The sequence below is a fragment of the Nematostella vectensis genome, chromosome 6 (genome assembly GCF_932526225.1).
Source record: "Nematostella vectensis chromosome 6, jaNemVect1.1, whole genome shotgun sequence".
In the NCBI taxonomy this organism is placed as follows: domain Eukaryota; kingdom Metazoa; phylum Cnidaria; class Anthozoa; order Actiniaria; family Edwardsiidae; genus Nematostella; species Nematostella vectensis.
Window position 1 is genome coordinate 12,611,678 of NC_064039.1, and position 12,309 is coordinate 12,623,986.

Below are 12,309 nucleotides of genomic sequence, written 5' to 3' on the forward strand. Positions count from 1 at the left end.
GTTACTAAGTCAGTGGCCAATCAGAGACTATTATAGGTGCGCGCACTCTGCTGTATAACGCGCCGGAAATAAGGCTGTCGTCAACCGGGTTCGCGACTACGCGACTAGCCTGCATGTAAGCATGAGTGAAAACCACTGAAGCGCCAAGCTGCATATATTAGCCACCGCTACCGCTCTGAAGTTATGCAGTGGCTAATATATGCAGATAGGCGCTTCAGTGGATTTTACCCATGCTTACATGCGGGCTAGTCGCGAAACCGGTTGACGCCAACCTTTTGTCGATCGACTATATATGAACCAAGTCTACATGCATAACAGTCATTTGGGAGCAGAAAATTTAAAGGCGTTAAAACTCCTTTTTCTCTCAAGGTTTCTGAAAGAGATTGCCTACGCGAGGTGCCATGGGGGGAGGGGGTATCTAGCTATGAAAACATGAGCGACTCAAACCTCCCCACCCCACCTAATCACCTTCTCTCCCCACCTCACCTTATCTAATGGTCCGTCCCTTATTGCTATCGTACATTTTGGTCCAAACAAATAACTTTCCCGTTTCACATAATAAGTGCCCACTTTCAAACAAGCGCCCTCTGAGGACTGTTGAGGCCACATTTGTAATAACCTGCCACATTTGTTATAACGGCCACATTTGTAATAAACTATCTGATATCTCATGAAAGAAACATCGTACGACAACCAAACTTAGTGTTTCTCTCATGAGATATCAGATAGTTTATTACAAATGTGGCCTACTTTATTACAAATGTTGCCGTTACATCAAATGTGGCAGGTTATTACAAATGTAGCCTCAACAATGACCTTAAAAATTAAATGAGCACCCAGGGCCATAAAAAACGAGCACAAGTGGTAATTCGGAATCATTAACACTTGGCAGGTCTGTTTTCATTTTTGACCAGCCTATTGCTCTTTTGAATGTAAAAGATAAAAAAGAGACAACAAAAATTCCAGTATAATTTTATTTCTTTTTGTGCATGATAAAAAGGTTTTTATAAAAATAAGGCCTATATTTTGTATAAAGAGTTTTGTAATGCCCTTAATTCTAGAATTTACTTTCCTATCCGTCTCACGAAATAGGACACTTAATAAACACAACAGCTTAAATGTCATCATCACACAAAAGCATTTCCTTTATAAGAATCAAATCTATTTTTCCTAAATTTTCAATATTTGTAAAAAAAAAATACTATTTTTGATAGAGGAACGCAGCCAATCAAAGCAGTGATTTCCTCCGCAGTTTTTTCAATTGCCGTGCGCAAGCAGCTAATTGGCGCCAAATCCACAGGTGGCCCGACAGGGGACCGAGCAAAAGACTAAGTGAATTTTTTTGCAATAACGAATTGAAAATTTACCCTTTAATTTACAGCGTTATTTCCAAATGATTTTTTTCCAATTTTTTTTTTCTTTAATGAGAGGAAGGTCCAACGAGTCTCTAAAACCAATTTCTTCCTTCCTCTATTGTCTAATCTTTCTCGTCATCACTATTGGCAGACTTAGAATGGACGGCCGGTGCCATAATTTGTAACCCGGAATTCTTGTAAAATAAAAATAGAATTGTATAAGAATAGATATATTGTATTGATAAGGATTCTACCTATTTGACTAAGGAATAGCAAATCACAACCGAGAGTCCCGGCTCTTAGGAGGGACTGGGGGCGAGTCTTGCGGCTTGGGTGCACGTATGGTCTGGCGACGAGGGGGGACGACCGGGACGGACTGCAAACGAGTCAAGCGTTAGCTGGAGCTATTAAAATCTGGGTCATTTTGGTACTGGGAAACATTGTTATCAAATATAGAGCTGAGAGTCATGATTATTTACAAGTAGAAAAAATAGTACCATAAAAACATTTTTGGACCAATAGATATATTTATGGATGGATATAAATAAAATCGAGTACTGCTTTCAGAGCGAAAATTCCTTTAAAGTCAATTCTGTAGAGAGAAAAAGGCCATTTTGTTATAAAAAAAGCCTTTTTACCTTTGTAAAATAATATTAGATTCACATTATAGAAAAGCATTGCTACCTCTGGCGTACTCGGCAAGTCTACATCCCCCCCGGACCCGCTAGATGCCGTACTCCCCCTTTGCTGCGACGGTCTTCTTCCTTTACTTGGAAGGGACGGGGGGGTCTCTCCACTGATGAGAAGAGATTCGGGAGGGGTGGGTCGGGGTGGCTTGGGAGGGCCGTCGACTGTGGTGGATCGCTCTTCCCCGGGTGTGTCTTCCATAGACTAGGAGAATAGATCTCAATGAAAACCCGTGAAATACCTCTCATCATTTTTGCTCGGTTAGCGAGAATTACGGTGGAAATTCAAAATATCAGGTCCTCAATACCATGGAGTTAGACAACTCCATTGTAATACAAAACTGGTTTTCGGGCAGAACTAGTTAATGCGCCGAGAACTAGTTAATTTTGTTTTAGTCGCGTGAGAGCAGTGGTAAGAGGGTAAGGGGAGGAAAAGAAAGTTGTATTTTCTCTTTTCTCAACCCCGGCTTGTAAAAAAAAAAGTGACCTAAATGTATATAGTTAATAGTTCATGTCCCTTTTTATTTTTGCTTGTTGAATCTGAAATTTCCAAAGGATCTGGGTGGAATTTCAACAATCAAGCTGTGTCACTTAAAACAAGTCTTGCAAAAGTGCGTGGTGCACAAAACGGTAGAATTTACCTGTTTGTTGTGTTTGAGGGGTAAAATTGGTGGGGCCATTCTAGAATAAAACAGAGAGCAATGAAAACGATTAGCAACACAATGGCAATAGAGTGATTTTCATGAACCCGTGAATTACACTTTAGCGTATTACACCTTATTGCCATCTTACTCCATGGTTCTCTTTTGTGTTTTCCTGACTATTACACTGTGACTATCACACTTTGTTTCACAAGTTAATGAAAACCACTCTAATAGGTTGAAAACTGACTATTAGCGACACACTTTAGACAAAGACCTTTGCCTCGTGTATAGACTACAACCCTTGCACCTCGCCTTCATAAAATGCCAGGCACCCCGAATGTTAGACATTTTATCCCCTAAGTGTTCTGAACGGGTTTCCTTTGATGAGAAAAAGTCGTGACATGACTGGGTGCTAGTTCCAGTCCCACGATAAAAGCACAGGAAACCCAGTAAGAAGGCAAGGGACTAGGGAGTCTTAAGGAGGACGCGTGTTCTTTTCCCTCTTGGAGAATGCATTTGCCATTCTTACGTTGCGCGTGGGATTGGGTCGAGTTGATAAGCGAACAGCATGCTGGGACGATTTTAGGGGAGGCAATTAAACATGGCGCCGAACGATGCCAATGGCGACCCGGCTTATCTAACTATTGAAGATCTTCCGGTAGCGGAATTGCCAAAACCTGCCATCAACTCGTTTACAAAGTTGGAGTTGCATCCTATAAGATGATCCCAGCATGCTACTCGCATGCTATTCGACCCAATCCTCGCGCGAAGAAAGAATGGCGAATGTATGTACGTATGCGCAGTGGAGTACTCACTCGTCGCTGGATATGGTCGACCTTTCATCTGAGCTGCGTGGCTGTATGGTGAGCCGAGAGCGAGGGTTCCTTGGCGGCGCAGAGCTCACACTCGGCTTGGCCTTCTACCAGAAGCAAAACATCTCAAATCTCACAGGAAAACAACTATATATGATGATAAACATTTTCGAATGAAGATCATTATCATTTCTGATGATTACTAATTATGCGTATTTTAATTTATTTTATGGCCTTTCAAAATTAATCTGTGACAATTAAACAAATCAACTTCCGTACGGATATAAACGTATTGGTCGATCCCAAAAGGCGGGAACATCTAAAAAGGTGGCGTGAAGGGATCAGAAAGCGTGTAGCGTGCGACATGTTTTCTATTTTAGCAACCCCGAAAAATATTGTAGGGAGCGCGACAAATCTTGTAGCAGCGACATAGTAATGGTTCTCGGATATTTGAGAAACATTTTTGTGACGCGTGTGACAAATGTTGCATATTTTTAAATGATAGTTCCCCTATATCCCTTTTCTTTGGAAGAGCCTACCTTTCTGAACTGCTCAAAGTGCGCCTTCTTCTGCTTGAAGCCCGTCTCGATGATCTCGTGTAGCGGTCGTATGTTATCCTTAATGCGTGTGCCGTGCAACCGTATACCCTCCTCAAGCACATCCACCTAACACGATATCAGAGTAGTCAAAGCGTGAACAGAACAAGAAGAAGACACAGACAAAGCGTGGACAGAACAAGAAGAAGACACAGAACAGACAAATCGTGTATAGAACAAAAAGAACAAACAAAACAGACAAAGCGTGGATAGAACAAAAGGAAGAAACAACAGACAAAGCGTGGATAGAACAAGAATAGACAGATCAATAGAAGCTTGGACAAAAGAAAAAAGAAATGATTAAAAAATGACACACAGGGAAGCTACTAGTCATAGGAAATCTAAACAAGCACCTAGACACTTGACATATTCATCTATTTCAGCTTTCAAATTTGTTCACTCTTCTTTTAACCCACCTGTTCTACCAGGAGTTCCTTCAGCTGATCCACATACTGCTGGTGATCGGGGTTTTCTTTAAGGTACTCTGGTATCAAGAAAAGCTATAAAAGTAGATTAGTCATGAAGTAGCGTTAGCATATGGGTGGTAGCCTGAAATACGTACTTTTATATGGATTGGTTGATTTTACACCTGCCCTTGAAAATGCGATAAAAATAGAAAGACAGTTTGATAAACTTATTCTAAATCTTGCTTTCTACTTTTTAATACTTTTCGCAAAATAGATGATTTATGATAGAATGATTATATAGACTAACATTCGTTTGGTGTACTTAGCCTAACAACATTCCCATTTTTCCCAGTACAATGTTCAATTTTATTTCATCCAATTTTATTTCATCCCATTGTTTATATAAACACAATGTTAACGTGCAGTCATCTGAAAGACCAAACGCCTACAACAAACCTATCTGGATATTTTTTTGTGGGATGTTAACTTCTCCGAGCGCTACAAATAAATGTTAGCATTATACTTGACATCGCACTTTCAAAGCAAAGTTAAAAAACAACCGCAAAAAACAATTTCCGTCCTTAGTTGTGTTACATGGGGCCCGTTTCTCGAAACACCCGAGAATTCTCGGGCCCGAAAACGCTTTATTCTTTAAATTTGAAAAGCTTGCTAATTCCTTTAAAATTTATGGTATCTAATTGTGTTGAAATATCGTCAAACATCGTATTTTATTACAAAGATTCATGTGAAGAATAATCCTCTTTTTGGTTTTATAGATTTTGATCTTCCCCAGGCCCGAAATTCACATGGCTAAAACATTAAGAAAGATCTCGGGACCTCGCAGTCACCCGAGACTTTTCGGGTAACTTTTTGGCTTTAGCAAAACTTCGAAAATAGCCCTATTGAGCGTAATCATTTGGAATAAGAACCATGAAAGCGGTTCTCCAGAAGGAAAACATGCGAATTTTTTAGCCAAAATGCAAAATAAAGTTTTCGGGCCCGAGAATTCTCGGGTGTTTCGAGAAACGGGCGCATGGTCAGACATGAGCAGTACGGCGACTTCCTGGGTCACCTTCCCATGCCCCCGACTCGACGATATTGTTTCAGCGCTGTCATTGTATGACGAGAGGGACTGGCTTGACAAATTGACACATCATAAAAAAGATGGCCTACCTTCTCGTAGTTTGAGGTTCCACCCATGACCGCGGCGTCCACTGTACCCTGGAGGTTCTGGGTAAGTGGGTTGACATTGAGGTTAGGGTCCGCCTTGAGCATACCGATCAGACTTCTTAGCTCCTTGTTCTTGGACATCATCGTCTCGAGGGCGTTCCTGATGGGACTCACTTCCTCCTAAAAAAGATAGAAAGGAGAAAACACAATCATGTTGAATGTAGTACGTTTTTCTATGGTTCACCCGAAATTCTTTGTTTCATCTTCGACGCGAAAGATTTCGGAGCCAAGCTCCCTCGTCAGACGATACACTCCTCGACGATAATCAAAATAACCGCAACAGTCAATCACAAAACGCTTTTATCCACTCGACCACTAAATGTAAGGAGCTTTGGAGGTCACTTTTTTTTGCAGAAGTAGCCCTCCCCCAACACAGAGCACCTTTATACTAACCAGGTCACTGCTGATGACTTCAAACCAGCAAAGAATTCCTGGAAACTTGTACTTGGTGTAGAGAATAGTGCGCTCCAGCCACATCGTCTGCAACGTATGAATATGATAAATATTTGCCTTCAAAGAAGTCCAATCACGCCACAACTCTACACTCCCTCACAATATAAGGTCACACAAAGCATCCATTTCCATCGGCTCTTTAAAACGATAATCGGAGTAAATCTCAATCGGGGATCGTTTAGAAAGTATCCGACTTCAATCATGGATTGTTATTTTGGAGTTTTATCGCGAGTAGACTGTTGTATGGGTCATCAACATTTTTTTCATGGAAGACGATGAAGGGAGGAAAATAAACAACAGAAGCTCTCTACTCAAGCTGTACTTTCCATCTCCTATGATAGCTTTCATGATAGCTATGTCCTTGCGCTGGCAAAGCATTCATTTTTTAAGGATCCAATAACTTAGTCTCTAACTTTCGGAGAGACAGTGACATACAGGCCCGTACCCAGGATTCTTCTTGGAGGAGTGCAAAATCCGAAAAAGTAGACCAAATTTTCCCTAGAGAGCGGGGGGTTGTGGAGTGAGGGGTGAAAATCTGAGCACCCCCAAAAGAACAAAAGGGAATTTATTTAATGCCATTGCAGTATTTCCACGGGACGTTTATTATCGGATTTGGCTACAAAATAGTGTGACTTTTAGATTTATGACACAGTGATTTATTCGATTATGGTTTATAGTTTTGTCTACAAATAGCACGTGTCTTGCGAACCGCAAGTGGACTTTTTGCCGTTGTTGAGGGGGGGGGGGGGGGGGTGCGAAACAGTTACAAGTTAGCATTTGCTTATTGGTGTAAAGAACTGGACCTTTACGCTGGGGATAGTGAATTACTCGTCTACTCAAATAAATACATCGCGTCCTGTGGACTTTGCCAAAGATTTACTAGGAAAAAGCAACAGTTTACTAGGAACTATGATTCTGGATAGTGAAACGAAGGTTTAGTACTAAACAAGTCACATGCTCTGAATTATGACCATATCAAGGAAAGACGCCTCTTACCTTGAATTCACATTCTTTGTCTCTGATGCCCTTGTGGAATACTCTTGAGTACTGGAACTTGTTGATGCTATTCACATCGTAAAATCTGTTGGGAAATATACGAAATTTTCGGCAAATTCAAAAAAGGCAGCATATCAACATCATAAATAATAACAACAAGGATCATCCCTTCACCCCTATAACATCACCGAGGGAAGAAAAGGTTACCGAACAAAAGTTCAGAAGACATTTTGGTGGCTGTACCGGTGAAAATGGCTTTACTTGCCAAAGATTTGTGCCGAGTTTGTAGCCACAGAAGCCTAGTGAGCTGAGATTGCCCACAAAAATGTTTCACCACTTTTGGGACTTTTAGTGCGTTGTTAAAATTTAACCCTGACATTCTGCAATGACTGGATCTTTGAAATAAATAAATTTTGTAATAACAAAAATGAACATCAAACAATCTTGTGCACAATATGGCTGAATTTCTCAACATCTACCCTATCCCCTCCCCAATAATATGGTTGGATTTCTCAACATCTAAACTATCCCCTTTTTATCTACATTATCTTATAAGATCTAGCAGTAGCACTCGAAACAAAAACTGATTCAAGTAATAAACGAATACGATACACAGAGTTGTACTTAGACGTCATACTCGTGAATCACACGCCACCACAAGGATTAATTCACGCACAATTCACGTCACAAATGACGACTACCACATACCTATCATCACTAAGATCAACAAAAATGACAACAACAACGAAAACAACTAAATACTAGCAATCAACCTAGTAATTTGCTCCATGACATTCTTGCCGCGAAATTTTCTTCTCTCGACGGGAACTGGATTGACCTTGTTGATTTGCATGTCTGCAGAAAGGTCAAGGAATCACAGCCAGGTCATACCCTTAAAGAAACACTTTCATGATTATTAACACTTTCATGATTATTAACACTTCCATGATTTTTAACACTTCCATGATTATAAACACTTCCATGATTATTGAAAACAAATTATTAACACTTCCATGATTATTGAAAACAAAATCAAGTTGTGGAAGGATACGTTGACCCGAGGAATTAATGATATCTTCTTCCGGCCGTGTGAGATAGTTCAGCATCTGCAAGTGGAAAAAGCGGCATTAGAAGTCATGGGTAGCGGCAAACAAGCGGCGGGTTTTGAGGGTGGCAAGGTCGCTTTGTATCATGGAAACGAAAAAAAGAAAATGGCGGACAACGCATTATTTATTTTTGGTCCACATTGTGGGGAAATCCTAGATCCGTACCAGAAACACTAGAATGTTTTAGTTTTTTCACTTAATTCCAAAAACGCAAGGGTGGTAGGAACAGGTGATTGTTTGATTGCTACCCGTGGCGCGCGAATTGTCCCTGACATTTCGCACTGACCATTTTTTCTAATTTAATAATATACATGAAAAAAATTCTCTATTCTGGTTGGCTAAGAGCAGTGCAATGTATAGGAAGTACAGTGCCAAAAATAGGAAATTCAGTGCAGAAAAAAGGAAACACTTTTTCGTGGGGAAAGGAGCACCCCTCCACCCCCTCCCCCCACACTTTATCCTACGCTATCTTGTTAACCGAATGCTACCTTTGAAGCTCTGAATATGTTGCAATTACGTCCAGGATTTAATCAACCTGAGCGCCATATTTTCTCAAGTTACATGCTTTGTAAGAGCTCCTTAACATAACTGACGGCTGATTTAGACAGTACGATTTAGTCAAGACCTCCCCAGCGATGGTTTGCCCGCTAAAACGACGACATCACATCCTGGAGAGCGATTCCGACACCGACTAAACTTAAAGCCAGTTGTAAGGCAAAAACTTTATAAAACACTTATTTCAGAAACATTCTTCGAATGCTCGATTTATGAGTAGATTGATCGTTGCACGAGTCTTTGTAAATTATGGTTTACTGAATAAATTATTTTGTCACATGGCACTTCAAACGCGCGTCAATTCCTGTTGAATTTTTTATGCATATTATAAATAAGTAATCATACGACTTTTCTCGTTCAATTTGGAATTAATTCCACTCGTGTGTTTTTCAAAAAGCTCAAATGATGACACTTTTTGAAAAACTCACTCGTGCAATTAATTCCAAATTGAACTCGAAGTCGTATGATTACCTATACAAACATGAAGAGCGCGTCGCAAACAAGGCACATTATAGCCAAATAAGAGGGAAATTCGTGGCTTATTATCAAAATTTAGCAATCGCTGTTTCTACCGCCCTTGGATCGCAGGATCGCGGGGTCGACACCTTCATCGCTCGCTCACATTCCTGAAAACACGTAGTTTTCACATGTTTTACCTTAGCACTCGGATACTGACTCTGGATCCGGACACAGAAGTCGGACAGACGCTCGTATTCCTTTCCACGGTAAATGAACACTTTATCCTGAAGAAGATCAAACACTCACCACATCGGTCATCTTATATTTTCAATTCTATATTCATTTTATATGTCACAAGTTTCAGTCGTGAGGTACGACTTCGAAACCACAAACCATCTAAGCGGAATGAATGTGTTTGTGAGGGCCACATGTATTATCATCTATATATAATCTAAACGACGATGATGATGATAATAATAATGGTGGTGATGGTGGTGGTAATGGTGATGATGATGATGGTGGTGATGATGACGATGATAATGGTGGTGATTGTGATGGTGATGAAAATAGTGGTGATGGTGGTGGTGGTGATGATGGTGATAGTGATGGTGGTGGTGACGACGACGATGATGATAGTGGTAGGGACGGATACAGGATTTCAAAATGGGGGGTGGATAATAGCCGGATAGACGGCTTATAACTGATCCAGTGGTTCTTGGTAAGTCACAGATCTCAGATCCTTTACATTAAAAGGGGGGTGAATATCCCACCCCCCCCTGTATCCGCCCCTGGGTGGCGATGGTGTTGGTGATGGTGATAGTTATGGTGGCGATGATGGTGATGGTGATGGCGATGATGATGATGATAATTCATTATTGCCATTATTATTTAACACTTACCCGGAGGAATGTCGGGAAGCCTTTACCATAAAAGGCAACTCGGAAGTATTCAGGTTCGCCCCGGACCTGTGTGATGATGTTGTCGTAAAACTTGGCTTGCTTGTTCTACACAAACAAGAATGCACGTTTACTAGACGATAGCCATGCGATATGATGAATAAGTTAGTTTATTGATATCATAGGGGAATAAGGGCGATATAGAAAAAAAATATAGAAAAAAATAATGGGCGTTAAGAGGAAAATATAACTACTATAAATCAGTGCCGGCTATGAATTAAAAACCTCGGACTAATCGCAACACAAGGTTTTTCAACGTTTTTGTATTAATTTAGTCCCCCTTTAATAACATACTAAAAGTCTAAAAACATCGGAGCACGCAAACACCCCGAAAAACCGCATCGAATTTCCCCATTCAAGGCATGTATGAAAAACGACAGGAATCCCAAATCAAGAAAATCACGAAAAATATAAATACTTTAAAAAAATCAAATATATACCACTATAAATAATAAGAAATATCAAATTAACGTTATCTGATATAGCTTAATTATCTATTTGGGGCAAAACCCACAGGTTTCTATCTTTACGGGTCTTTAGAAGGATAATCAAGTACATCATGTTTATTATCATTAGTTTGAGTTTGTTAGATTTTAATGGCGTTGATCTCAAGTTTATTATCTTTCTTCTTTTTGTTATTATTATTAAGTGTGATTGTAAATGCAGGACCCCAGTGATATCAGACACAGTCTGAAGGGGCTTATCCTGTCAAATGCCGACCATAAATGAGCTGCTAGGTAAAAGTTTTAATGCTATTTCTATTCCTCATTTTATTTTTTGCTTTTTATCCATGCGCTTCTTGGTTGTGATACCACATTCCATGAATACGAACAGGAAAGGATGCATCATTCAAGAAGCTTGTCTCCTCACCCTACATCCGCGCACAGGCAGCTGTTAACAGGACAGAGCTAAGAGAACCATAAAATATATCCCCAACTTCAGCAGCAGCCATGTTCAACAGTTCCAAGTACTCTATCAAGTCAACCAATGGAAAGGCGATAGAAAGGCGGTCTGAAGTCTGATGTTGGTCAACGACAGGCTGAAGGAACCCTTTTGAGGACTGCAGCACGTTTAGTGCTTCTGCCGCAGGAACAATCAAGCGTTGTCGCCCTACGGCCAATACAAAGGGTCATCGTGTACTAATTCCCTCTCAATCTGGTCTTAATTTAAAAGAAATTATAAAAACTTCCGACATTAAAGAATCTATTTTCTCAGAAAAACGATACCATGAGAATGATTATATAATATATTATTATTATATACATTATATACCATAATATAATAATATACTATACTATAATATATAATCATATATAGTGGGTCCATATACTTTCTTTATTTACACTGAATCAATGACATTATTATTGAGAGGCACTAAGCACTATTTGTATGAGAACCTGTTTTACATCACGTATAGTCATTTACGAAATGTCTGCAAGATCAAAGTGGTGGTGACAAGGATAGCTAAAAATCTGTGCATTTTACCCAAAATAACTGAAACAATTCAAATAACGTAAATTTTATATCCTAATATATATTTCTAGTAATCTATAGTGGTATACATTTCTTTTTTCTAAAGTATGTATTTTTTCTTTATTTTATGACTTGGGAACCCTGTGGTTTTTCATACAAGCCTTGAATGGGGAAATTCGATCCCGTTTTTCGGGGTGTTTGCGTGCTCCGATTTTTTAAAACTTTTAGTATGTTATGGAGGGATACTTTTTGTGCAAGAAACCGTTAAAAAACTTTGTGTTGTAATTAGTCCGATGTTGACCCCTTTTTTGACGTAGATAGACTGGACTATAATTAACAATTAGACTACGAGTTCGAGTTTTCTATGAGTTAACAGATAGTCAACGAGGCGCGTAGCGCCGAGTTTTAGTATAAACGAGTTTTAGTATAAATCCACTTAGTATAAATCCACTGTGCAAGAAACCGTGCTGTGCGATCCCCACTTTTAATCCCTCGTCGTTGTGCTGAAGCCAGCACAAGTTGATGGTTGCTTGTATTTTTCATCAAAAATACAGCTATGAGCATATTAGGAGAGTGTCTCA

General features: G+C 39.8%; 1 protein-coding gene across 3 annotated transcripts in view; it reads right to left on the reverse strand.

The window, feature by feature from the left end:
• Window positions 1–960: 960 nt before the first annotated feature.
• Window positions 961–12,309, reverse strand: part of LOC5520946 (dedicator of cytokinesis protein 1) — a 47,106-nt gene continuing 35,757 nt past the window's right edge. For 2 of the 3 annotated variants that reach the window (XM_048728568.1, XM_048728566.1), the window contains exons 46-58: window positions 10,199–10,303; window positions 9,497–9,583; window positions 8,231–8,285; window positions 7,953–8,034; window positions 7,180–7,264; window positions 6,124–6,210; window positions 5,674–5,850; window positions 4,510–4,593; window positions 4,037–4,162; window positions 3,501–3,604; window positions 2,683–2,722; window positions 2,040–2,246; window positions 961–1,731 (exon numbers count right to left, since the gene is read on the reverse strand). In XM_048728568.1, the coding sequence (XP_048584525.1) occupies window positions 1,633–1,731; window positions 2,040–2,246; window positions 2,683–2,722; window positions 3,501–3,604; window positions 4,037–4,162; window positions 4,510–4,593; window positions 5,674–5,850; window positions 6,124–6,210; window positions 7,180–7,264; window positions 7,953–8,034; window positions 8,231–8,285; window positions 9,497–9,583; window positions 10,199–10,303 (1,338 nt within the window). In that variant the 3' untranslated portion in view covers window positions 961–1,632. The remainder of the gene's footprint in view (window positions 1,732–2,039; window positions 2,247–2,682; window positions 2,723–3,500; window positions 3,605–4,036; window positions 4,163–4,509; window positions 4,594–5,673; window positions 5,851–6,123; window positions 6,211–7,179; window positions 7,265–7,952; window positions 8,035–8,230; window positions 8,286–9,496; window positions 9,584–10,198; window positions 10,304–12,309) is intronic. The other variant, XM_048728567.1, reaches the window with a different exon arrangement.